The 27,443-nt window shown below is 49.8% G+C and overlaps 1 protein-coding gene across 1 annotated transcript in view; it reads left to right on the top strand.

Moving 5' to 3' along the window:
- PCNX2 (pecanex 2) overlaps nt 1-24,163 on the top strand; it is a 311,645-nt gene extending 287,482 nt beyond the window's left edge. The window contains exons 29-34 of the mRNA XM_069572620.1: nt 2,760-2,904; nt 3,628-3,858; nt 5,157-5,431; nt 6,212-6,399; nt 21,269-21,717; nt 23,192-24,163. Coding sequence (XP_069428721.1) covers nt 2,760-2,904; nt 3,628-3,858; nt 5,157-5,431; nt 6,212-6,399; nt 21,269-21,717; nt 23,192-23,353 — 1,450 coding nt within the window. The 3' untranslated portion in view covers nt 23,354-24,163. The remainder of the gene's footprint in view (nt 1-2,759; nt 2,905-3,627; nt 3,859-5,156; nt 5,432-6,211; nt 6,400-21,268; nt 21,718-23,191) is intronic.
- The last annotated feature ends 3,280 nt before the right edge of the window (nt 24,164-27,443 follow it).

Below are 27,443 nucleotides of genomic sequence, written 5' to 3'. Positions count from 1 at the left end.
ACCACATTTGTGCAGAAAACCTCAATCAATAAAGATAAGCTAAGGGGCCAAGTGTTGGCTGCTCTAGTCCCCACAAAGGCCAACCTTGAATAACTCAGATGTAACCCTGTTTCCCTGCTCCAGCTGTTGGCCTCGGGGTGGGAGCCTGTCATCTCTCAGTAGAGTCTTCACAGAATAAAGCCTGGTGATTCTGCAAGTCAGAAATGCGTGGGGGCCACCTGGAGACCTCTCCTCTCCTCAGAGCTTTCCAGCTCATCACATCTCTGCCTTCTTCCTCCTCATTCTCCTGAAGATAAAAGGCAGATAATGAAACACCTTATATTTAGGATGCCTGTATCTTTAAGGTACTAGGAGTAATGACCCACAGTCTAAGGGTAGTACCCTCAATCTAGTGGAATACTAATTCAGGCTTTGTTTTCTGCATGGAGACTCATTTTTTTTTAAAAAATTTCATTGACATATAGCTCATTTACAATGTATTCACTTCTGCTGTACAGAAAAGTGTATATGTACATTAAATTACACATCTATACATTCTTTTTTAATATTCTTTTCCATTATAGTTTATCACAAGATGATGAATATATTTCCCTGTGCTATACAATAGGACCCTGTTGCTTTTCCATCCTATATAACATATATATATATGTTAGTTTGCATCTGTTAATCCCCAATTCCAGTCCTTCCCTCCCCCAACCCCCTTCCCTCTTGGCAACCACAAGTCTGTTCTCTCTCCCTGTGATTCTGTGTCTATTTCATACATAGGTGTGTGCATTGAGACTTGTTCTAATGTAATAGCAGTAAGTCTCATAATGTGTTATTTTCCTCTGAAAAGAGAAATGATCAGTAAAGCATCTATCATTCTGTCATTAGGGGCCTGAAATGGGCTCCAATCATTTATCGAGGTCCCGTGGAAGGGCGTTTTCTAGACTGGGGAATCAGATCTGTGCTTGCCTTGCATGAGCCATCAAAGGATGGGCTGAATGCCTGGCTCTTCTCTGCCATCTACCTGGGCATCTCGGCAGGTCCTTTCATCTCCCTCTGCCACTGTCCTCAGCCCTACATCTAGAGGGGTGATTTCTCTAAACCTGTGTGCTAGCAGCCTGGCATGCTTCTAATCCTTTCTAGAAGAAACCCCACCTACTTTTAGCCCTCTTTTTAGTACCTACTGCTATCTGACGACAGGGGCATTTTGGACCATTTTCAATGACAGCAGTTTGCACTGTTTTAAAGCTCCCCTCCCTTCCCCTGTCCTGTTGCATCCTTGCCCTTCCATCCACCCCTCCCCTCCCAGGACTGCTGGCAGCCTCAGGAAGTCTTTGTTCTGTGTAGGGGCAGCCTGTCCGGGACGGCTGCCTCCTGAAACTCTTCCTGGAAGGCTCTGGGCTCCTCAAGACCCTGGCACCTGCCCCACCTGCCTAGACCCGTTTCCCACAGTCATCTCTGACCTTGAGCCTCAGCATCTCTCTCAATGGAGTTCTGGAAGGAAGTTGACGATTGTGGTACATTTTGCAATCACGTGTTCCAATAGCAGTCAGTGGAACTATTTCCCTGACATGCGGGTCTAATGTTCTGTGTTGAATCCACAGTCTTGCTTGGTGAGCCAGCTCATTTAAAGCCTCCTCAGCTCCATCCTCAGAAAGTCTCTTCCACACACTTCCTGGGTCATTATGTCCCAGTCCAATCCTATCAGGGACGTTGTTTCTTGTGTAGCCGCCCAGTCCCACTCAGGGATGTTAGAAGCCAGGCTCATTAGAGGTGGCTGCCAAGTGTATTAATGGACCTAAAGGGAAAGAATTAAGAATATTTCTTTCCCTCCACATAATATAGGGTGATTCGCTTTCCCGAACCGTGTGTTGATCCTAAAGGTAATGGGCCTGGACTGTGAAAGGTGTCCCTTGGGTGCCTCTCTGCTCTCCACCCAGGTAGTAGTTACACACAGGAAATGAAGGCAAAGCAGAAAAGCCCAGAAACATAAAAACCTGGAAAAGCTGAGAAATCCTTCGGTCATTCATTTTAACCTCCTCTATCATGGGGGCAGCAGAGGATGAGATGGTTAGATAACATCACCAACTCAATGGACATGAGTTTCAACAAACTCCAGGTGATAGTGAAGAACAGGGGAGCCTGGTGTGCTGCAGTCCATGAGGTTGCAAAGAGTTGGACACAACTTAGTGACTGAACAACAACAAATTGTGCCTCATCCACTAGTCATTCACAAAAGGGTGGGATTGGGAGGCTGGTATACTCTGAAAATCCAAACAGCCAATTTGAGATTTCACTTGGTGTCATCTTCTCTCTCCATATGGTGAGAGAATCCAATTTTCATTATGAGTCATAGTCCAAAAGTGCCATCCGGAAACACAGAGAGGACAAGCAGAAGAGCCTGGACTCTTCCCCGGGCCTCCGGGCCTCCCTCCTGAGAAGTGTAGCCTTTCCAGGGCTCTAGGACCAGACTTCCTGCATCTCCACACTCACTCTGCCTATGGATGTGGCAGGCCGGCTCTGACCAAGACTTCCACCCCCACACTCCGAGATCCGGTGTGTCACCGGCTGTTCTTGACGGTGATCACTACAGCAGTTGTCACAAGGGTCCGAACATGGGCCGCAGGGTCAGATATTCAGTGGGACCCCTGCCAGATCAGCCTGAAGACAGTAAAGGCCTTCTTGTGGTGTCACAGGGGAGACTCGGGCCAGTTCAGGGTGACAGGAGCCTGAACACCTTTGCTCCATGTGAACAAACAAACTTTGTTTCGCAGCCTGGATTCTTTCCTATATGGCCTCCATGCCCTCTTCAAAGGTGACTTCAGGATAACAGCCCGAGATGAGTGGGTGTTCGCAGACATCGACCTGCTGCACAAAGTTGTTGTCCCGGCTCTCAGGATGTCCCTGAAGCTGCATCAGGTAAGCATTCCTTTTTTTTTTTCTTTTTAAGTATAATCCTGAAACATTAGGGGAAAAAATGACCTTTCAAAAACATGGTCCCCTTGCTCAGCATAATTCTGATAAGTAGCCTTCTGACTTAGTAACTAAGTATGTGCATGTGTGTGTGTGTGTGTGTGTGTGTGTGTGTGTGCTCAGTTGAGTCCCCTCGACTCTGTGGCCCCTTGGACTGTAGCCCTCCAGGCTCCTCTGTCCATGGAATTTTCCAGGCAAGAATACTGGGGTGGTTGCCATTTCCTACTCCAGAGTATCTTCCCAACCCAGGGATCAAACCCGCATCTCTTGCCTCCTGCACTGGCAGGTTCTTTACCACTAGCACCATCTGGGAAGCCCAGCAACTAAGCACTGAGGCATTGCCCATTTTTTGATGGTATCCATGGTGATGTGCCCTCAAGAGTCCCTAGGAGGTGGTGATCTCCCACTAGCATGGAAGAGGGGACTTGGCTGGAGAAAATGACATCAGAAATGTCCACACTGTGGTGAACAGTCCTAGGCTTCTATGCCACCAGCTCTATGGGCCCCGAGGCCACTGTGATAGTGAGGTGCCCGCCATCCACCCAGTGGGGCTGAGCGATGTGGAGGTGGACTTGGCCTTGCACCAGGCATCGGCCTCATTGCTGTGTGCACAGCAAGCCAGGACCAGCTTTGTGGTCCTCCCGACCCACAGATGAATTATTTCCCCAGGACCAGTTCACTTGCCCCGATGAGTACGAAGACCCAGCAGTCCTCTACGAGGCCATCCAGTCCTTTGAGAAGAAAGTGGTCATCTGCCATGAGGGTGACCCAGCCTGGAGGGGCGCTGTGCTGGCCAACAAGGAGGAGCTGCTGACCCTGAGGCATGTGGTAGATGAGGGCACGGACGAGTACAAGGTGCTCATGCTCCACAGAAGCTTCCTGAGCTTCAAGGTGATCAAGGTATGGGAGCCATCCTTCCCGGCTGCCACCAGCCCCCCGCCTGGGGGGACATGAGAAGAAATATATGGCTGGCCAACAAGTCATTTGGGTTTTCATTCAGGAAAAACCTGAATGAACTTTTCTTGTTTAAAATAATTTATTATATATATTTATTTAATTTTTGGCTGTGCTGGGTCTCTGTTGCTATGTGGGCTTTCTCTAGTTGCGGTGTGCAAGGGCTTCTCACTGGGCCGGCTTCTCTTGCTGTGGAGGACGGGCTCTAGGGCTCAGAGGCTTCAGTAGTTGCGGTGCATGAGCTCAGGAGTCGCGGCTCCCGGGCTCTAGAGCATAGGATCAGTAGTTGCGGTGCATGAGCATAGTTGCTCCTCCATATGTGGGATCTTCTCAGACCAGGGATCAAACCTGAGTCTCCTACATTGGTGAATTCTTTACCACTAAGCCAACAAAGAAGTCCCCAGAATGAACTTTTTTCCCAACACGGTAGCATGGATTGGCACAGACGCCATGCCCCCAGGCCAGCATCCTCTGTCCAGAGCCACATTTCCCGGGGGCAGGGGGAGTGGGCAGTGCTGGCCAGCATGCAGGGTGGGTGGCCCCGGACAGGCAGTGCATCTCTGCAGGGCCCTTTCCCACTCAAAGAGCTGGTGTGCAGGTGATGGCTTTGGCAAGAAGTCCTGCTAGGCTAGACACGCATGGGGTCAGAATCTAGCTTGTTCCTGGGATTTCTTTGGAAGGAATGATGCTAAAGCTGAAACTCCAGTACTTTGGCCACCTCATGCAAAGAGTTGACTCATTGGAAAAGACTCTGATGCTGGGAGGGATTGGGGGCAGGAGGAGAAGGGGGCGACAGAGGATGAGATGGCTGGATGGCATAACTGACTCGATGGACGTGAGTCTGAGTGAACTCCAGGAGTTGGTGATGAACAGGGAGGCCTGGCGTGCTGCGATTCATGGGGTCGCAAAGAGTCGGACACGACTGAGCAACTGAACTGAACTGAACTGAAGATTCCAAACCTCCCTCTCATAACCTATTCCTGGACCCGATAACTTCCTTCCCAGAGATTCTCTTCTTACAGCTTCAAATCACCGGGCTGAAACAAAGCCTTCTTTCCTTTTTATTTGATCTCCATGGCCCCATGAAAATGCCATCATATCCACCTTGCTGCCATTCAGACATTACTAAGAAAGCTTTAGGCCAAAGCACAGTGGCCACAGGTCCTCAGACCCAACAGTCTGTAGCCCCGCTCTCTCTCCGCCCCACCATCCACTTTCCTCTGCGTGTCTTCCCCGCGCTGCAGGTGAACAGAGAATGTGTCCGCGGCCTTTGGGCCGGGCAGCAGCAAGAACTCATCTTCCTCCGCAACCGCAACCCCGAGCGCGGCAGCATTCAGAACAACAAGCAGGTCCTCCGGAACCTGATCAATTCCTCCTGTGACCAGCCCCTGGGGTACCCCATGTATGTCTCCCCACTCACCACATCCTACCTGGGGACCCACAGGCAGCTGAAGAACGTCTGGAGCGGACCGCTCACCTTGGACAGCATCAGGGCGTGGCTCCGAACCAAGTGGTTAAGGTGGGTCTTCACGGCAAAGGCATTATTTACCCGGATGGAACGGGGCTGCGAGCTCCGAGGCTTCTGGTAGGGATCTCACTGTGTTGCCCATCCTCCTGTGATGAAAACTGCCGTGCCCAAATGTCCTCCAACATCCTTTGTTTCAATAAGCCGTTTCAGATGATGACTCAATGGGAAACGTCCTCAGATGAGAGTCTACCTCCCTTTCCCTTCCATCCACGGGCTGAGACTTGGGTTTGAGTTCTTGGAATGTTGCTGAGGTTACGGGTCTTTGTTACACATCTGTTGCAAAGAATCAGGCTTGAACCAGCCTCCTTGCCCCATCCTGCCCCCAGCCCCATCTCTCATCGAATAAGTTTTCTCACCTGGTGGTAACAGTGTTCCTGGTTAGTTGGAACAAATTCTAAGTTGTTTTGCCTGAATCTAACAGGGCTGTGTGTTGGACCTCAAAGCTGGAGGGGGTCCCTGTGGATGGTGGAGCCCGCGCGGCTTTTTCATCTGGGCAGGGTGTATTCATTTATCAGTCATTGATGGGCTTTCATCCGGACTTGGTGTATTAACTTATCAGTCCCTGAGGGGCTTCTTCATCCAGGCAGGGTGCATTCATTTGAGGTTTGGGGAACAGAAACCCCTCCTTCTATTTGCATGCAATCTGCATCTGCATCGCTTCTCACCAGTACAGTGCGGTCTGCCGTCCTGCTTGGAACACAGATGTGACGGGGCATCTAGGGGAATTAGACATGTTTGGGTGAGAATCCTGGAAGCGTCTCTTCCTCTCAGAGTGCGGAAGGACTGCGACGCAGCGGGCCAGCCGGGCGCGGGCAACACGGAGGACGTGGATGCGGCGCGGGCCCCGCCCGCAGGCGGCAGCAGTGCCCCCAGTGGTGAGAGCCGGGAGAGCAGCGCGGAACAGCCCAGAAAGGATGGGAGCCGCCACTGGTCACCCCGGGAAGGGACACGGAGGCCAGGTGAGTGCAGTGGGGGCCTCGTGTTACTGCCAAGGCTCTTCACGTCTCACTGGCCAACACCGTGGGCTATGTTGTCATTCTAGCCTCTGAGAGACCCTTTACACAGGACAGATCAGTATTGGGCTAAAAGATGCCCCCAAATATACTGACTCATATAAGTTCTACTCAGAAAAAAACTCGATTCTATGCGTTAGATTCAGCTTTTATCCTTTATCCATCTATCTGTCCCTTATCTCAGCCAGCTGTCTGTCTGTCTATCGGTTCAGCGGTCAGTCTCTTCCACCCATCTCTCACTCCTTCAGAGACCATTGGCTCATGTGTCTCTGTGTTAGGCTGGTTTATAGCTCTTCATGCATGAAGGCGCCTCCCTCCTCCTGTGAGTTGACCCACCCCCTCCAAGTCCTGTGATGAGGCAGCCAGCCTCCTGCCCTCCATTGCCTGGTCACTACCGCTCTCCACTTCCTCCCCTTGCACCTGACATTTCAGAACATAGGGAAAGAGGGAAGACGGGTGCCAGCCGATTGGCATGGAAGAAGTTTGGTCTGAGTCTAAAGCTTAAAATCGGTGTGTATGGCAAAACCAATACAGTATTGTAAAGCAAAATAAAGTAAAAATAAAAATTTTAAAAAAAATAAAAAATAAAGCTTAAAATCATGTTTAAACTAAGGCCCAACTAATTAGGCTCAGTCAGATGGATGAGGCTCCAAAATCCCTCTGTACTTGGAGGAGAAGGCTCGGTTAGGAAAGGTGACCCTCAGGGCTCGCAGAGGATGTGCCCAGCTGGAGTGGGAGAGACAGATGCTTGGCCTGGCTCCCACCGGCACACTGTCCCTTGGCTTTGACCTTCAAAACCTCTCAGTGCTTTCACCTTTTGGCCTCAGTACTTTTACCATCAAGAAGCATACATTAAGTGCCTCTTTGTACGTATTCTCTTGTCAGCTCTGCATCAAGGGAGTAAGCGAGGAGCAGTTCCTGCCTCCTAGAAGTGCCCAGAGCAAGGCTGGGGATTGAACTGAAATAGTGAGGATGTGTGTAATGATGGGCAAGAAGATAGATAAGATTTAAAAAGACAGATGGATGACAGATAATGGATGGATAGATATCGGTAGAAGATAGAAAGATAGATTATAGGTATTTAGGGAGATTGAGATTATATAGATAATAGGCAGGTGATAGATGGATAGAAAATTGATAGATAATAGATATATAGATAGCTAATTGATTGATGTGTGTGTCTGTTAGAGGCAGGAACTGCTCCTCGCTTACTCCCTTGATGCAGAGCTGACAGGAGAATACGTACAAAGAGGCACTTAATGAATGCTTCTTGATGGTAAAAGTACTGAGGCCAAAAGGTGAAAGCACTGAGAGGTTTTGAAGGTCAAAGCCAAGGGACAGTGTGCCGGTGGGAGCCAGGCCAAGCATCTGTCTCTCCCACTTCAATTGGGCACGTCCTCTGTGAGCCCTGAGGATCACCTTTCCTAACCCAGCCTTCTCCTCCAAAGGGACTCTAGCCTACCAGGCTCCTCTGTCCATGGGATTTTTCAGGAAAGAATACTGGAGTGGGTAATCATTTCCTACTCCAGGGGATCCTCCCTACCCAGGGATCGAACCCTTATCTCCCCTGTCTGCAGACAGATTCCTTACCACTGTGCCACCTGGGAAACCCATATCTCCTGTAAAGTATGAATAGCAGAGTATTTTAAAAGAAATTTAATCTTATTAACTTCATAGGTGGCACAGGAAGGCTTTTGAGAGGATCTTCTCTGCTCAGGGATTGAACCCTGGGTCTCCCACATTGCAGGCAGATCCTTTACCATCTGAGCCACTAGGGAAGTCCCAATTGGTTGATAGAGAGATAATAGATAATAGAAAGACAAATAGACAGATGATATAAAGATACATAGGCAGGTTGAGCTATTTCAAATCCTAAAAGATGATGCTGTGAAATTGCCGCCCTCAATATACCAGCAAATTTGGAAAACGCAGCAGTGCCCACAGGACTAGAAAAGGTCAGTTTTCATTCCAATCCCAAAGAAAGGCAATGCCAAAGAATGCTCAAACTACTGCACAATTGCCCTCATCTCACATGCTAATTAAGTAATGCTCAAAATTCTCCAAGCCAGGCTTCAACAGTATGTGAACCGTGATCTTCCAGATGGTCAAGCTGGATTTAGAAAAGGCAGAGGAACCAGAGATCAAATTGCCAACATCCACTGGATCATCGAAAAAGCAAGAGAGTTCCTGGAAAACATCTACTTCTGCTTTATTGACTTTATAAGCCTTTGACTGTGTGGATCACAACAAACTGTGGGAAATTCTTAAAGAAATGGGAATATCAGACCACCTGACCTGCCTCCTGAGAAATCTGTATGCAGGTTAAGAAGCAACAGTTGGCACTGAACATGGAACAACAGATTGGTTCCAAATCAGTAAAGGAGTACATCAAGTCTGTATATTGTCACCCTGCTTATTTAACTTACATGCAGACTACATCATGAGAAACTCTGGGCTGGATGAAGCACAAGCTGGAATCAAAATTGCTGGGAGAAATCTCAATAACCTCAGATATGCAGATGACACCACCCTTATGGCAGAAAGCGAAGAAGAACTAAAGAGCCTCTTGATGAAAGTGAAAGAGGGAGTGAAAAAGTTGGCTTAAAACTCAACATTCAGAAAAGTAAGATCACAGCATCTGGTCCCATCACTTCATGGCAAATAGATGGGGAAACAATGGAAACAACAGAGATTTTATTTTCTTGGGCTCCAAAATCACTGCAGATGGTGACTGCAGCCATGAAATTAAAAGACTTGCTCCTTGAAAGAAAAGTTATGACCAACCTGCACAGCATATTAAAAAGCAGAGATATCACTTTGCCAACAAAGGTCTGTGTAGTGAAAGCCATGGTTTTTCCAGTAGTCATGTATGGATGTGAGAGTTGGACCATAAAAGGGGCTGAGTGGCAAAGAATTGATGCTTTCAAACTGTGGTGCTGGAGAAGACTCTTGAGAGTCCCTTGGACAGCAAGGATATCCAACCAGTCCATCCTAAAGGAAATCAGTCCTGAATATTCATTGGAAGGGCTGATGTTGAAGCTGAAGCTCTAATACTTTGGCCACCTGATGTGAAGAGCCGACTTATTGGAAAAGACTCTGCTGCTGGGAAAGATTGAGGGCAGGAGGAGAAGGGGCAACAGAGGATGAGATGGTTGAATGGCATCATCAATTCAATGGACATGAATTTGAGCAAACTCTGGGAGAGAGTGAAGAACAGGGAAGCCTGGCATGCTGCAGTCCATGGGGTCTCAAACAGCTGGACACGACTGAGAGACTGAATAAGAATAAGATGGATAGACAGGTAGATGTTTGACAGATACATATATACATGCATAGATACACAGAGATAAATGGATAAATGATAACTCCTTAGTTGAAGATAGATGAGAGATGGAAGGGAGGCAGGAAGACAGGGAAGGAGAGAGAGGTAAATAGGTAGTTGAACAAAGTGACATCAGTTGCTTAGGGTGAAGAAGACCCCCTTCCTTGCCCCGTGGCATCTGCCCTGGACCCTGAACAGAGCAGCCGCTGAGCCAGAGGCCTTCAGTGTGCAGCTGACTCTCAGGCCAGGAGTTTCTCATTGCTTAGTTAGTTAACAGTTGTTATCGCATGAGATTTTTAAGTTTCAAAAATCACAGAAGTGATTTTCCAGGTGGGAAAATGCAAGGTAGGTTCCAAATGGAGCAGTAACTGAGCATTTGACCTTTCTGTCAGGTGACTTGTCTGAACCAGAGAGGGGCTAGAGTCTGAGAGTGGGGGTTGTGGGGAAGGGGGTCTGTCTCGGGGGTTGCGGGGTCACAACTTTTAAAGAGCCTGAGATGGGCATGCTGGACCGCCTCTGACTCACGGAGATGCCTCTTCCTTTTCATACCAGTGAAGCCATGACGGCACCACGTGGCCTGGAAAAGCCAGCATTCCTCCCATCCTCAGAATCCAGGCCCTGTAGGTCATGAATGTCCCCTATCTACCACCAGAGCCTGAGGCTGGGACCCGTCACAGGCTTCTGTGGCAGATGTCAAAGCTGAATCTTCCAGAGCCCACACCAGCTGTTCAGTTTCCATTATTGCCTCTTAAAATTGCTCTTGGCTTTGCCTGCTTTACAAGGTAACAAGGCATGCTGGGCGACGGCACCTGTGGGCCTCAAGACCATGAGCCCCCAGCTGCAGTCAGAGTCAGCCTCGGGCTCTGCACTCAGCTTTTGTCCTTCTCTGGAGACTCTCAGTCTCTAGAGAATCTGAGTCTTTGAAGCAAACCCCCTCTGAGCCACTCCTCCTCGCATGCCCTCCCATCCCACCACCACCCTGTTGTACCAAGTGCATCCTTGCTGTGGTGGTAAAATGTAATAAGTAACAGTCCTCCAATATATACTGTGTGCCTACACCAGGCAAGTTCACTTTGTCCTCCCCCAGGACTCTGACAGGCTTCCCTAGTAGCTCAGATGGTAAAGACTCTGCCTACAATATGGGAGACCCAGGTTCGATCCCCGGGTCAGGAAGATTCCGTGGAGAAAGGAATGGCAACCCACTCCAGCATGCTTGCCTGGAGAATTCTAGGGACCAGAGGAGCCTGGCAGGCTACAGTCCGTGGGGTCACAAAGAGTTGGACACGACTGAGCAACTAACTCACGCACTCCCCTTCATCTTGCAGCTGAAGAAACCAGGGCAGAGAAATTCAGTCACTGAACAGAGAAGTTCAGTCATGGGGCAGAGAAATCACAGCTAGGAAGCAGCTGATCTGGGATTTGTACTCAGGCAAGATGGCCGAGTGCCTGCAGTGTGGACCCCAGGCACGGTCCCATTACTCTGGTCCTGGGACATTACCTCTGCTCATCAAATGCAGCCTTTGTCCCCGAACATGATGGAGCCACTTGCCCAGACTTTCAGTGCTCATCTCTGCTGATCCCGTGGTCCCGGCCCTCCAAGCCTTTGTTCCCTGGCTTCTCTTACAGCTGGTCTTCCTTGGGTTCACAGCCAGGCAAAGCTGACACCCAGCCCTTCCTGACTCAGCTGCCCAGTTTCCTGTAGGTCCCACTGTGGTCTGGGCAGGTGAAAGGTTGCGGTTGCGAGCCGTGTGCAATGCCAGGATCTGTGGGCTCTGGAGGAGAGGAATTCGATCCGGGGCCAGAGACGAGGCTTGACCACTTGGAGCTTTTCTGTAGCAAAGTTTTATTAAAGTATAATAGTAACAGGGAAAGCTTCTAACATAGACATCAGAAGGGAACAGAAAGAGTGCCTGCTTGCTAGTTTTTATTTAGCAAGGTGTTTTATGTCTGTTAGCAAGCTGCTAATCAGATAAGAGAGACACCTCGAGGCTGAGGGAATTTCACCAATGGCAACCCACTCCAGTATTCTTGCCTGGAGAATCCCATGGACAGACGAGCCTGGTGGGCTACAGTCCGTGGAGCTGCAAAGGGTCGGACACGACTGAGCAACTTCACTTTCACTTTCCTCTTCCACAACATGCAGTTTTTAGATAGAATGGCACAAGGTGTGTCATCCCCAACCGTAAAACAATTGACATGAATACTGGTTTGTTGAGCCCTTATCAGCCCAAGTTTTGAGAAAAGAAAAAAAAAGAAAGTTGTCTTAGGCAGGACTGATTTTGTCAACAGAAAAGGGAAAAAACTACGTCCACCACTTGCAATTTATTTCCCTCTGCTGCTTGGAGACCCCTGGCCTCCCTGCTGAGGCTGTTAACACTCTCACAGGGACTGGGGACACGGAGCAGACACATGTCCCTCCCTGTGCTCCAGGAAAGCTGACAGTCTGTGGAAAGAAGGCCTTGCACCCCTAGGAAGTTATCCTGAGACTGGTGCCCCCTGCAGAGGGTCAGAGAGCTGGGAGGGAGCCCACCACGCCCTCCCCACCCCCAAGGAAGGAAGAGCCACTCTCTTGCTCTCTCTGGCCATTCAGGCAGCCTTGACAACTGCACAGATCACGAGCTTCTTTTCCCCATACCTGCCAGGTGACGCCATTCTAACTTAGGACATCTTTCTGTTGAACGATAGCTTCCGTATCTCTCAGAACTGACCTGTGTTCCTTTGCTATAGGGCAACTGTAACAAAGTACCAGAAACTCAGTGGCTTCAACAAAAGACTGCCTCCCAGCTCTGGAGGCTGGAAGTCCAAACGCAAGGTGTTGGCGAGGTGGATTTCCTCTGAGGCTGTGAGGGAGAAGGGGTCCCCGGCCTCTCCCCTGGTTTCTGGTGGTTTGCTGGCAACCTTGGGCATTCCTTACTTTGTAGAAGCTTCATCCTGATCTCTGCCTTCATCTTCACATGGTGCTCTCCCATGTATGTTTCTGTGTCCAGATTCCCCCTTTATTAAGGACATTATTCACCTCAGATTAGGCCCCCCTACTCCAGTACGATCCCATCTTAAGTAATGATACCTCCCACAGCCCTGTTTCCAAGCAAGGTCACCCCCTGAGGTTCTAGGATTAGGACTCGGCATATGACCAGGGGTCCCGGCTGAGCCTCACCTGACTTGCAGGGCTCCCCGTGAGTGCCGTCTCCGGAATCTCTGTCCCCCGCTCCTGCTGGCTCACACCCCCAGCTTCAGAAGCCCCCTCTGCCCCTCACTCATCCCAGGGGCTGCTCGCCTCAGAGCTCCTGCTGCTGCTGCTTCTTCAGACTGGACGTGCTGCCCCCAGGCTGGACTCAGTCCCCCGCTCAGCCTCTGGCCAAATGCTGCCTTCTCGGGGAGGCCCCTGGCCAGCCAGCCAGCCATACCACTCTGCCTCCCCCTGCCCCGCCCCACCTCCCCCCCCCCCCACCCGCCCCGCCACTGGGTCCCCTGTGTGTGGCCAGGCCACACAGGAAGGGTTGGGGGGGTGGGGAGGCTTGGTGGTGGCCCTCACTTCCCCGGGTGGGGGACGTGAGCACACACGGAGACTGTAACCCACTGTCCCCACACTACCATGCCTGACGAAGGGCCTGTGCCTGTGTGGACTCTGCACATCCACCTCCATCCACACCTCCCAGCTGCTCCTTGCCCAGCCTCTCACCTGCAGGAAGGCCCAAGGCTCACCCTAGGGGGGGACCCTGGGGCAGGTCTGGGCAGGCTCTGGGTTCAGTCCGGGCCTTCCAGAGAGCCCGGGGCCCACCACGTGGTGGCAGGAGTGTGTGGGAGCCGGTCAGCATGCCCCTTGTCCCTGCCACTTCCTGGTCCTGGGGGAGAGATGTAATGGGGAAAGGGGGTGCCAAGAGGGACCCTCTAAAGTGCCAGGGGGCACCCAGGGCTAAGGTGATGCTCTGCACAAGTCCAGTGATAGAGTGGATGGTCCCCTCTCGACTCAGCCTTTCCCTCCAAGTCTTCTCTGGAGGCTGGGTGGGGTCTCAGGGCCTCGGGTCATGGGATTTCCAAGTGGAACTCAGTGGTTGCCAGCTTCAGTCCCTCTCAGCCAAGAAAAGAGCCGAGGGCTGCTGATCCTACCTACCGGCTTGACCTTGTGCCCCAAGCCCCCTGCCAGAACCCCTCACCTATCTTTAGAAGATTCTCCAGATCCAAGGCTGGTCCCTCTCCTAGTGATGCCTTGAGGAGACAGCGCTGGCCACACCGAGTAGGCATAGTCTTGGGGAGAAGGAGTGCCTCCAAGGCAGCTGCCTGTCTTCCCTCCCCCAGAGTAGGACCATGCCATGGTCCCCTGCAGGTTCTCCCTGCCCTGGAACATCCCAGCATCTCCCGATGCAGCCCAGCTGGTCCCCTGAAGGATGCAGGAGTGGCCACCTTTCAGGCCATCTGGCTTAGAGTCCCTGAGGGTGCCCAGTGGAGCGAGAGAAGCTGGCGGGGCGTGAATCCAAGAGAGGGAACAGCATAGGTGGCCCCTCCTGCTCTCCGGCTCTGCCCAGCAAGCCCATGACCCCCCTGCTTCAGCAGCTGCCTGAGGCAAGCCTTCCCCAAAACTCACCAGGGGACATCGCAGCTGGTAGCATAAGCCAAACCCCTCTTCTGTGGGGCTGGGCAGGGCTGGAGTCCAAACTTGCCCTCAAAAGGACAACATCTGAGACGGTTTGCTGGAAACCAGCCCCTGAGGCTCACAGGCTCGCCCCAAGACAGGAGGGGAATCTGAGGGCACCTGGGGCAGGGCAGGCCCCCAGGAGACATCTGGAAAGGCCCAGAGTTGGTATCAAAAGAGACCACCTGCCTCCCTGATACACAGCACACAGACTCGTCTTCCTGCCCCTGCAAAATGAATTGTCCCCTTGTTTTTACTACCACTGTGGTTAAAGCCACATGGGGACATCGGCACCTTTGGCTGTGGTTCATAGTACGCTCTCCCTGGTGAAGTTCAAGGCCAGGACCCCATCCCTTCTCTCCATGACTTTGGCATGCTCTCCTATAAGTAAGCACCAAGTTGGGGTCTGGGAATCAGAGAACAAAGCCCAAGATGGGAAGCTTCCTGTGGGCTCCCCGGCTGCATCCCTCAGCCCCTGATAAATGCAGGCACTCACGGAGCATCTGTGCTGTGCCTGAGCGGAGAGCTGCCTCCTGGCTCAGGCTTCCGAAGCCCAGCAACACCCACCTCCCCCACCCACACCAGTCTTTTCCTCCTCAGCTGGTGCAGAGAGTGGTGGTGGTGGGGCTTCCCTGTTCTCTTGGCACAAAGTGTTCAGTTACTGAGGCCCTGAGTGCAGTAGCCCCTGAGACCTCAAGGACACAGGCCCCCACAGGGAGCCCCAGATAATGACGGGCAGCCCTGCCTGGCTGGCCAGCCTGGCCTCAGGTTCCTGTACCTGCCACCAAGGACTCTTCCCAAATGATGCAGCCAGCGGTGTCATGCCCGCAGGTCCCTGGAAGAGAGAGGGCAGCTTGGGAAGGCCCCACACCCCGCCATTCCCAGTAGGATGGTGTCCTGTGCTGGGCAGATGCTGGGTTTCCTTTCAGCTTCCAGCTTCTCTGGCCTCCTTCTAACCCTCCCTTCAGCTGAATTAATCCAGTGCATCCACAGATTCCAGAAAGGAAGCCAGAGCCTGCTCAACCAGCTCAGGAAAGTTAGAGGCCGGTCTCCAGTCTTGGGAGGGTATTCCTGATCCCGGATCTTTGGCTTGACCTGGAATAAAGGGAGACACCTTCCCAGCTCCCTCTCTATAGCTCGCTCCCCCCACCCTCTGCCCCTAAGTCTGCAGGGGCACATGGTAGGGGGCTGGAGGGGGTACAGCCTCTAGGTCAAGGCATTTTGAAGCTTCCCACATGCCAAAGGGAACCGCACAGCCAAAGGTGGTGATGTCCCCATGTGGCTTTAACCACAGTGGTAGTAAAAACAAGGAGGGAATTTCATTTTCCAGGGGCAGGGGGAGGTGTCTGTGTGCTGGGAGTTGGGGAGGCAGGTTGTATCTTTCTTATACAGCATGGTTCTAATAGCCAAGAAGCCCTGCTGTTGTTTAGTTGCTAAGTCGTGTCCAACTCTTCAATCCCATGGACTGTATCCCGCCAGGTTCCTCTGTCCACGGAACTCCCCAGGCAAGAATACTAGAGTGGGTTGACATTTCCTCCACCAGGGGATCTTCCCAACCCAGGGATCGAACCCGTGTCTCCTGCATTGTCAGGCGAGTTCTTTACCACTGAGCCACCTGGGAAGCCCTAAGAAGCCCTGTACTCACCCAGACGAGGGATAGGTCTGTTCCTAGTCAGGGGCTGAAGAAGCTCTGGGTTTCAGTGTGAGGTGAGTGTTGTAGCTTGAGTTCTTATTTGCCAGTCAGTGTGCCTAGCAACAAGCCTGCAGAAAGGATGCTGTCAGAGGTAGGGCAAAGGGTGGAGGCCACCACATGCCACGCAGGCAAGCAGGGATGCCCAGTGTATCCTGTGGGGTCCTGTGGAAGGGAGTCCCTGGGGGCCGTGGGGGAGGGTCTGAGTGCCCAAGCAGAGCGGGACACAGAAGCCTGGCTAAGCAGCAGTGATTGAGATATTCTCAAGGGTGGATGGGAACCAAGTTCTAAGAACAGGGATCTTGTTTTACTCACAGTGCCCAAGGCTCTGTGCCTGTAACTGGGGTCCCAAGTGTTCCTCCCCCATGTCCTGCCTCACTTCTCAGCTGAGTGTCCCCTTCCTGGTCCTTGCTGGATTCTCAGAGGACTGGGGTCCCAGGTGGCCATACCTCATGCCTGGTTGGAGTGCCCTCATGCCCGGTGGCCAGGAGCTCACTGTGCAGCCCCAGCGGTGGCTGACAACATGCAGGCTTCTCACGGGAAGGGGACTCAGCCCACTGGTGGAGGCTGGTGGCCTGGTGGCTCAGAGAAGTTAGGAATTCATAACTAATCACCAATTCAATGGACATGGACTTGGGCAAACTCCAAGAGATGGTGAGGAACAGGGAGGTGGCCTGGCACGCTGCAGTCCATGGAATTGCAAAGAGTCGGACATGACTTGGCAACTGATCAACAATAACAAGTAATCTGACTCCCCAATTGGACAGAAAGACTATCTCTTCTATCCTATTCTAAAGATTTGCACCACCACTTTTCATCAGCCTCTTGATGAAAGTGAAAGAGGAGAGAGAAAAAGCTGGCTTAAAACTCAACATTCAGAAAACTAAGATCATGGCATCCAGTCCCATCACTTCATGCAAATAGATGGGGAAACAATGGAAATCATGGCAGATTTTATTTTCTTGGGCACCAAAAATCACTGCAGATGGTGATTGCAGCCATGAAATTAAAAGACACTTGCTCCTTGGAAGAAAAGCTATGAAAAAACCTAGACAGTATATTCAAAAGCAGAGAGACATTAATGACAAAGCTCCATCTAGTCAAAGCTATGTTTTTTTCAGTAGTCAAGCATGGATTGAGAGTTGGACCATAGAGATAGCTGAGCACCCAAGAACTGATGTTTTTGAACTGTGGTGTTGAAGAGGATTCTCGAGAGTCTCTTGGACTGCAAGGAGATCAAATCAGTCAATCCTAAAGGAATTCAACCCTGAATATTCATTGGAAGGACTGATGCTGAAGCTCCGATACTTTGGCCACCTGATGTAAAGAACTGACTCATCGGAAAAGACCCTGATGCTGGGAAAGATTGAAGGTGGGAGGAGAAGGGGATAACAGAGGATGAGATGGTTTGATGGCACCACTGACTCGATGGACATGATTTTGAGCAAGTTCCAGGAGTTAGTGATGGACAGGGAAGCCTGGTGTGCTGCAGTCCATGGGGTTGCAAAGTCAGACACGACTGAGTGACTGAACTGAACCACCATTTTTGAGATAACAATCAAAGACAGAGGAATAATGCTGGAATAATGAACCAAGGAGGGTAATTTATATAGAATTTCAACTCGGGCTCTTAGGAGGTTTGCCCTAGAATCGCTCATAATTTGATAATGAAGTAATTGGCAAAATAAGTTAAACTACAAAATAATAAGTAGCATGAATGCATTCAGTTTCATTTCTTACTTGTTCCATTTGCAAAATTAATTTTAAAAAATCAAGAGCAACCAAAAAAAACCTCAAGAAAACCTGAAGCAATGTGGGGAGAGGATTACCCCGTCTTACATAGAACACAGACCAGTCCCCTCCGACACACAGACGGGCCTTTGTCCCTTTGTTACTGAAATGAGCTAAGTCCCCCACCAAGTATGGGTGGTCTCTCCAGCATCAAAATCACCATCTTGCGGATGACTGTGGAGTATTTTGGGGCAGCAATCAGCGTTACAGGATAAATCAGAAACAGATGTTTGGCCTTGCCAAACTGAATAAACTAACAAATCACCATCTCTCTTCTTAATTCTGATTCGTCAGGATCCCTTTCTCTCTCTTTCTTCCTCTGCAAGAGTAAGTACTCAGCAGGGATGATCAGATGGGCCCAGCTGCCTGCACTCACCCGGGATCCTGACTCCAGTCCCACACAGTGAGCAGCTCCACAGGGGGAGCACCCCAATTTCTTGGACAGGCAGGAGGGAGCCAGGGGGAACCCCAGTTCTCTCTGAAACTGGTCACCCACCACCACAGTGGGAAAATGGCACTAAGGTCAAAGTCAGGAGGCCCCTCTCAGCCAGTTCAGGGCAGTGGGAGGAGCAGGGCTTGGGGAGACCCAGGGAATGTCCACAGTAACGCCTCTTCCCATGCTGAGTGCAGAAAGTCAGACAGAGAAAGACAAATAGCCTATGACACTGCTTAAAAAAAAAGGGTACAGATGAACTTATCTCCAAAACAGAAATAGAGTCACAGATGTAAAAAACAAGCATGGCTACCAGGGGGTAAAGCAGGAGCAAGGATAAATTGGGAGACTGAAATTGACATACATGCACTGCTATATATATAATAGATAACTACCAAGGACTACATTGTATCGCATAGGGAACTCTACTCAGTATTCTGTAATAACCTATATGTGAAAAGAGTCTTAAAAAGAGTGGATACATGTATGTGTGTAACTGGACCACTTTGCTGTACACCTGAAGCTAACACAAAGTTGTAACAACTAGGTGTGTGCTCAGTTGCTTAGTCGGCTGACTCTGCGATCCCATGGACTGTAGCCCACCAGGTTCCTCTGTCGTGGGATTTTACCAGCAAGAATACTGGAGTGGGTTGCCATTTTCTCCTCCAGGGGATCTTTCTGACCCCAGGATTGAACCCACGTCTCCTGCATTTCCTGTACTGGCAGGTGGATTCTTTACCACTTTGCCATCTGGGAAGCCCATGTAAATCAACTATACTCTAATAAATTTTTTTAAAAAATTAAAATGTGTCACTCATGTGGTCCCATAGACAAATATAAATATTTCAGCATCACCAGATTCCCTGTTAGTAATTTGGGAACTTGGGATGAGGTGACAATCCTTGCATGTACCCACACAGAGCCCTCTCTGTTTGCACTAATTGAATGTAACTGAGCCACTTCAGGAGACTTGTGAGTAGGGCAACTGGTAGCACTGTGACATCACTAGCAGTCCCCTTCAAAATAGTATTTATTTTTATTATTCCTTTAAAAATTTTAAAAATTTAAGTATAGTTGATTAATAGTGTTGTGTTAATTTCTGCTCTACATACAGCAAAGTGATTCAGTTATACATTGTACAGTCTTTTTTTTTCCTACTTTTTTTCCATTATGGTTTATCATAGGACACTGAATATAGTTCTCTGTGTTATACAGTAATACCTTGTTGTTAAAATAATATTTTAAAATTAGACCCTCTGGGCTTCCTGTGTAGCTCAGTTGGTAAAGAATCAGCCTGCAATGAAGGAGAGCTGGGTTCCATTCCTGGATCAGGAAGATTCCCTGGAGAAGGAAAGGGCAACCCACTCCAGTATTCTTGCCTGGAGAATACCATGGACAGAGGAGCCTGGAGGGCATAGTCCATGGGGTCAGAAGAGTCAGATATAACGACTAAACCACCTGGTGATTAAGTTAAGGAATTCAGCACTCCAGCAGGCGGAAGCCTTCCTCCACCTGCCTGGTCTCTGCAACTGCAGAGGTGGGTCCAGAACTTTAAAGCCTCCCCCCTCACTGCCCCCAGAGATGTGCCCAGAACAAATCCTTGGGCAGTCCAGCCCTTGTGTCAAAATGGCCTTGTTTCAATGATTCTCAGTGAGAACTAGGCCAGGAGCGACCCCAAGGGTAAGGATGGCTAGCCAAAAGGAGCTGGGAGCCCCTCCAGTCCACTGGGCACCCCAGCAGACATGAGAACCTGGGCGATGCATGCCCCTGTGAGCCTGAGGAGGGCTTCCTCTCAAAGACCTTGATCTTAAGGGAAAGCTTTTTTAGAAAATAAAGGCCAACCCTTTTTTTTTTAGCCCCCTTTTGAAGGCAACTACAAATAATCTAAACCTGCGTATTTTCCCTCATGCTTCCAGGGACAGGAGACTTCGGTGTGAAAGCCAGGACAAGCCTGGGCAAATTGGACAGGTCCATGCCCCTGGCTGCTGCTCCCCGCAGCAGCGCCCACACCCCACCCTTCAGTTCTCCGGCCTTAGTGGAGGCCTGATCTGGGCTCCCAGCCCTCTGTCCTGGCCCAGAAGGCGGGGGACAACCTGGCTCTCTGGGGTTCCACAGAGCAGGCCTCCCACCTCACCTCGAAGACAGTGACATTACCGACAACCTGCCATGGCAACCTGGTCTGCTCTTCTTTCTTTTCTTTTTCTTAATTTCCCATTTTAGAAAGCTCTGGTTGACTAGATGAGTGACATTTTGAATGCCCCTGCTTTCCCCTTCTTTCTCTTTAATTCCCTGTCTTATGGGCTTTTTAATTTATAGTTGATTTACAATGTCATGTTAATTTCCGGTGTACAGCCAAGTGATTCAGCTGTACATACATACTCTGTGTGTGTGTGCTGAGTCATGTCTGACTCTTTTGGATCCTATGGACTGTATGTAGCCAACCAAGCTTCTCTGTCCATGGAATTTTCCAGGCAAGGATACTAGAGCAGGTTTCCATTTCCTCCTCCAGGGAATCTTCCTGACCCAGGGATCGAACCCACGTCTCTTACATTGGCAGGCGGATTCTTTACCACCGTGCCCCCTGGGAAGCCCACGCATATACACAGATTGGGCTCCGCTGGTGGCTCAGATGGTAAAGCGTCTGCCTGCAATGCGGGAGACTGGGTTCGATCCCTGAGTCGGGAAGATCCCCTGAAGAAGGAAATGGCAACCCACTCCTGTACTCTTGCCTGGAAAATTCCATGAATAGAGGAACCTGGTAGGCTACAGTCCACGGGGTCCCAAAGAGTCAGACATGACTGAGCAGCTTCACTTTCACTTATATATATATATATGCGTTTTCGGATTCTTTTCCCATATAGGTTATTACAGAGTACTGAGAAGAGTTCCCGGTGCTGTACAGTAGGGCCTCGCTGTTTATCTGTTTTGCTCTGCTTTCTTTTAAAGGCAGGAGTAAAGGCAGGAGTCAGTCCGTCCAGGCCCACAGGGCCTTAAGCCAAACGCCGCCGGTCCTGCGCGCGTCCGGCCCGGTCGCGGGCAGCCGCCCGACCTCCCTGCAGACGTCCACGTCGGCCCACGAGCTGGCCCCGCGGCGCTCGGGCAGCCGGCTGTCCCTGTGCCCCTCGGCCGCGTCGCTGCACTCGCAGCCCCCAGCCGCGCCTGCCGCCGGCCCGCTGAGCGTCCGTGAGCGGGCCGAGGCCCTCCTCAGGTCCAGCCTGGGCTCGTCCACCAGCTCCACCCTCAGCTTCCTGTTTGGCAAGAGGAGCTTCTCCAGCGCCCTGGTCATTTCCGGGCTGTCTGCTGCCGAGGGGGGCAACACCAGTGACACCCAGTCTTCCAGCAGCGTCAACATTGCCTTGGGCCCCTCGGCCAGGGCCGCCAGCCAGTCCACACGGGTGAGGGGCTAGGGGGCGGGGAGGGCCCCTCCTGCAGGCTCCCGTCACCTCCCCCGTGGCGTTTCTAGAGTAACAGATCAGTGGTGAGATAGGAGCTGGAATGTCTGCGCTCTGAAGCCGACAGGACACATCACACTGGTCCTGTAGTACTGGCGGCCGGGCAGGCGTTAGTGCAGGGAGCCTGAAGGCAGAGTCCCCTCCGCCCTGAGCCCGGTGTGTGGGGGCAGGCTCTCCATGGGCCCAGGTAAAGGGACCGGTTGTATTTCCTTCTCTTTTCACATTCCTCTGGCTGGAGGGAGAGGAAAGGACACACCCCAGCCTGGCAGGCAGATCCTCATCGATTCCCAACCACTAGATTTCATTGTGAAGCTGCCGAGATGGCCTTCTGCTTTATGCAATTAAATGTTAGAGAGTTTTGAGGACTTCACCCAAATAAACGGTTACTTAGGTAGAATCCCTAGCTAGCTGGCACTGGATGAATCCCTGAGCATCACAGGTAAGTATGTACATAAATACCCAGCCTTTCTCTTCTGTAGGGGGGAAAGAATAGGAGACTTTAAGGGAAAAGCCAGCACCAGGTTGGAGACTCGCAGTTCCGCTGAACATTCGGCACACTGCCCTATCTGCAGTGCAGCTGAGTCTCAGTCTGCCGCCTTGTGGTTCCGGGTGTAGGTGTTTGGAGGTGGATGATGGGGGCCTGGCCCTCCTTGCCACACACCCCCCACCAGGAGAAGCCATACAGTGGCACTCCAGCCACCGTGAAACAAGGGCCAGGATGACCTGCCCTAAGAAGAGCCTGGGCATTGCAGCCTTCAGTGGGGCTGGGTGGCGGGGGGGAGTGGGTTATGAGCACCCTGGAGCCCCAGGTTACTTCAGGAGTTTAACCAAGTTTAGTTAGACAACTAAATGTGAACAAACCTCTTTCCCTTTTTCTCAATTCCTCAATAACAATGCATACTTTTCTGCCACCCCTAATATGTGTTTATGACAATCTGTGGGTGCAGTTCTGGGATTCTGAAAAATTCTCTCTCCCTCTCTCCCAAAAGGATGGCTGAGTCCTTGGGATCACATTCAGGCAGAATAAAAAAAGCCTCGGTATTACCATTTGGGATTAAACCTGCAGGATTTAGCATTGGTGCAGGGCTGAGTGTATATGAAGTGACATTGACCCAAACTCAGAAAATCCAGGCTCACAAATGACATTTTACCCAAGGTTGTCACTTTGCAGATTACCTGAGAGTAGGCCCCTGTGTGTAGAGGCACCCCTCTCACTGCGTTAGACTCGTGGCTGGGACTGCATGGCCCTTCCTCAAGCCCAGCCGCCTTTGGTCCTCTGTAACTGTCCTTTACTTTAGACTCTGATCCCCTGTCCCTGCCACAGTACCAGTTGGCACCTGCAGCTGTGAGATAGTCATCAGGGGAGGTGATCAGCTTTGCTGAGCCATAAAACTTGCTTCTCTTTTCTCTTTGAAAGCACTTCTCCGAGCCTTGTGAACACACAGAGGTCGCTGAGCAGGGGCTGCTTCGAGATCACCATGTGGCCAAGAACCTGGGGGTGATGTGCAGAAGAGCGAGCCAGGAGGACATGGGCCTGGATGACACGGCCTCCCAGCAGAGTGCTTCCGACGAGCAGTAGCCAAGCTTGGGCCAGAGGAGCCATGGTGTTGGGGAAGGACCGAACCTCCCTGGCCTCCCCCTTGTGCTTCCCGAACCAAACAGAGCACAGAATTTGAGCCAGGAGATCTGTCCTAGGGAAAAATGAATGCTGTGGAGAAAATAGAGCAACTCGATCTCAGGTTCTTGAAAAATCTCTCATGTGATGAAAACAAACCTTGACACCAGATCTCCCTCTCCTTTGGCTCTTGTGGCCCAAGTGGTGGGATGCGGGAGGCACCCTTCCCAGAACTGGACAATTCGAACAAAAGCCATGTAACATCTTAAGACAACTCAAGCAGAGCACATAACTCCTTCCTGCCCTGATGATGATGAGACAGCTGCATGCTAAACAACTGGCATTTCACACTCACTGTTACCGTGAAAAAGCAGCAGACAGCAGAGCACATCACACCACGAGCTGGCCCAATGCACTGGTGTTCAATCCACGTGTAAACATCTCACTTCTTGAAAATATTTATGCAGATGTTAAACATAAGCCAGTGACAGCTTTACTGCAGAAACCCGTGACAGTGCATGCAGTCACGTCCAAAACATCCCGTGAAAGGAGCCAACTGTCCCCAGCAATGTGCGTGCAGAAGTGTAGTCAAGGCACCTAGGAATGATGCTAACTGCAACCACAGCGACTTCCTGCAGGAAGCCAGGCCCCACCTCTCCCGGCGCGCCTGTGTGCTTCCCAGGAATGCATACTTGTTTCCAAGCCAAGCAATCCTTACTGTCTCACAGGGCATTTGCACATACTTTGTTTTTGGAATTAAAATGTTTACAGTTATTGCTGTGTTCGGTTGTTTGAATTCTACTGAACTGTTGTCATTTCTTAAAAAAAAAAAAAAAATTGACCCCTCCACTGTAAGAATGACATTTAGGCAAATTATGTTTTTTAATTTATTTTTTACAAAGTATAATTTACAATGTTGTGTTAGTTTCAGGTGTACAGCAAAGTGATTCAGCTATATATATAAATTATTCTTCAGATTTTTTTAATTCCTTTTTTAATTGAAGTATACTTGATTTACAATGTTGTAGGCAAATTTTGAGACAGTATTTCTCATCTCAAGAATCCCAAAGGTAGAGCAGAAACATGGCTGCTACTGTGAGGGGGGATGAAGGGGTCTCAGAACAGGGTCCATGGAAAATACCCATCACTGACCTGGTGAGGCATCCCTTTTGGAAAGACAATAGTTCAGTTCACTTTAGTCACTCAGTCGTGTCTGACTCTTTGCGACCCCATGAATTGCAGCACACCAGGCCTCCCTGTCCATCACCAACTCCCGGAGTTCACTCAAACTCACGTCCATCGAGTCGGTGATGCCATCCAGCCATCTCATCCTCTGTCATCCCCTTCTCCTCCTGCCCCCAATCCCTCCCAGCATCAGAGTCTTTTCCAATGAGTCAACTCTTTGCATGAGGTGGCCAAAGTATTGGAGTTTCAGCTTTAGCGTCTTCCTGCCAAAGAACACCCAGGACTGATCTCCTTTAGGACGTACTGGTTGGATCTCTTGCAGTCCAAGGGACTCTCAAAAGTCTTCTCCAACACCACAGTTCAAAAGCATCAATTCTTTGGCGCTCAGCTTTCTTCACAGTCCAACTCTCAGATCCATACATGACTACTGGAAAAACCATAGCCTTGACTAGACAAACCTTTGTTGGCAAAGTAATGTCTCTGCTTTTCAATATGCTATCTAGGTTGGTCATAACTTGCCTTCCAAGAAGTAAGCGTCTTTTAATTTCATGGCTGCAATCACCATCTGCAGTGACTTGGGAGCCCCCCAAAATAAAGTCTGACACTGTTTCCACTGTTTCCCCATCTATTTCCCAAGAAGGGATGGGACCAGATGCCATGATCTTCGTTTTCTGAATGTTGAGCTTTAAGCCAACTTTTTCACTCTCCTCTTTCACTTGCATTGAGAGGCTTTTTAGTTCCTCTTCACTTTCTGCCATAAGGGTGGTGTCATCTGCATATCTGAGGTTATTGGTATTTCTCCCAGCAATCTTGATTCCAGCTTGTGTTTCTTCCAGTCCAGCATTTCTCATGATGTACTCTGCATAGAAGTTAAATAAGCAGGGTGACAATATACAGCCTTGACGTACTCCTTTTCCTATTTGGAACCAGTCTGTTCCATGTCCAGTTCTAACTGTTGCTTCCTGACCCGCATATAGGTCTCTCAAGAGGCAGGTCAGGTGGTCTGGTATTCCCATCTCTTTCAGAATTCTTCACAGTTAATTGTGATCCACACAGTCAAAGACTTTGGCACAGTCAATAAAACAGAAATAGATGTTTTTCTGGAACTCTCTTGCTTTTTTGATGATCCAATGGATGTTGGCAATTTGATCTCTGGTTCCTCTGCCTTTTCTAAAACCAGTTTGAACATCTGGAAGTTCACAGTTCACGTATTGCTGAAGCCTGGCTTGGAGAATTTTGAGCATTACTTTACTAGCATGTGAGATGAGTGCAATTGTGTGGTAGTTTCAGCATTCTGTGTCATTGCCTTTCTTTGGGATTGGAATGAAAACTGACCTTTTCCAGTCCTGTGGCCACTGCTGAGTTTTCCACATTTGCTGGCATATTGAGTGTAGCACTTTCACAGCATCATCTTTCAGGATTTGAAACAGCTCAACTGGAATTCCATCACCTCCACTAGCTTTGTTCGTAGTGATGCTTTCTAAGGCCCACTTGACTTCACATTCCAGGATGTCTGGCTCTAGATGAGTGATCACCCCATCGTGATTATCTTGGTCATGAAGCTGTTTGTACAGTTCTTCTGTGTATTCTTGCCACCTCTTTCTAATATCTTCTGCTTCTGTTAGGTCCATACCATTTCTGACCTTTATTGAGCCCATCTTTGCATGAAATGTTCCCTTGGTATCTCTAATTTTCTTGAAGAGATCTCTAGTGTTTCCCATTCTGTTGTTTTCCTCTATTTCTTTGCACTGATTGCTGAGGAAGGCTTTCTTATCTCTCCTTCCTATTCTTTGGAACTCTGCATTCAGATGCTTATATCTTTCCTTTTCTTCTTTGCTTTTTGCTTCTCTTCTTTTCACAGCTATTTGTAACACCTCCCCAGACAGCTATTTTGCTTTTTTGCATTTCTTTTCCATGGGGATGGTCTTGATCCCTGTCTCCTGTATAATGTCACAAACCTCTGTCCATGGTTCATCAGGCACTCTATCAGATCTAGTCCCTTAAATCTATTTCTCACTTCCACTGTTTAGTTCACTGATTCCTAGAATGTAGACGTTCACTCTTGCCATCTCCTATTTGACCACTTCCAATTTGCCTTGATTCATGGACCTGACATTCCAGGTTCCTATGCAATATGGCTCTTTACAGCTTCGGATCTTGCTTCTATCACCAGTCACATTCACAACTGGGTATTGTTTTTGCTTTGGCTCCATCCCTTCATTCTTTTTGGAGTTATTTGTCCACTGATCTCCAGTAGCATATTGGGTACGTACCAACCTGGGGAGTTCTTCTTTCAATATCTGATCATTTTGCCTTTTCATACTGTTCATGGGGTTCTCAAGGCAAGAATACTGAAGTGGCTTGCTGTTCCCTTCTCCAGTGGACCACATTCTGTCAGACCTCTCCACCATGACCCGCCCGTCTTGGGTGGCCCCACACAGCATAGCTTAGTTTCATTGAGTTAGACAAGGCTGTGGTCCATGTGATGAGGTTGACTAGTTTTCTGTGAGTATGGTTTCAGTGTGTCTGTCCTCTGATGCCCTCTAGCAACACCGTCTTACTTGGGTTCCTCTTACCTTGGGCGTGGGGTATCTCTTCATGGCTGCTCCAGCAAAGCACAGCCGCTGCTCCTTACCTTGGACAAGGGGTATCACCTCACTGCCACCCCTCATGACCTTAGACAATAGTTAAGAGATACTCAGTTTGAAAGCAGTCACACAAATTTCTTAAAAGGTATTTGGGACTGGAAGTGTAGGCAGAGGGGATGGTATTGTACAGAATTCCTTATCTCTTGGAAGTAGACGGTAATACTCTTTTTTTTTTGGTAAAATAAGCATTAGCAATTAATAACAATAGGTCGAGTCTATCA

This window comes from Ovis canadensis, chromosome 25 (assembly GCF_042477335.2).
Source record: "Ovis canadensis isolate MfBH-ARS-UI-01 breed Bighorn chromosome 25, ARS-UI_OviCan_v2, whole genome shotgun sequence".
Classification (NCBI taxonomy): Eukaryota; Metazoa; Chordata; class Mammalia; order Artiodactyla; family Bovidae; genus Ovis; species Ovis canadensis.
This window is presented reverse-complemented; position numbering and strand designations above follow the sequence as displayed.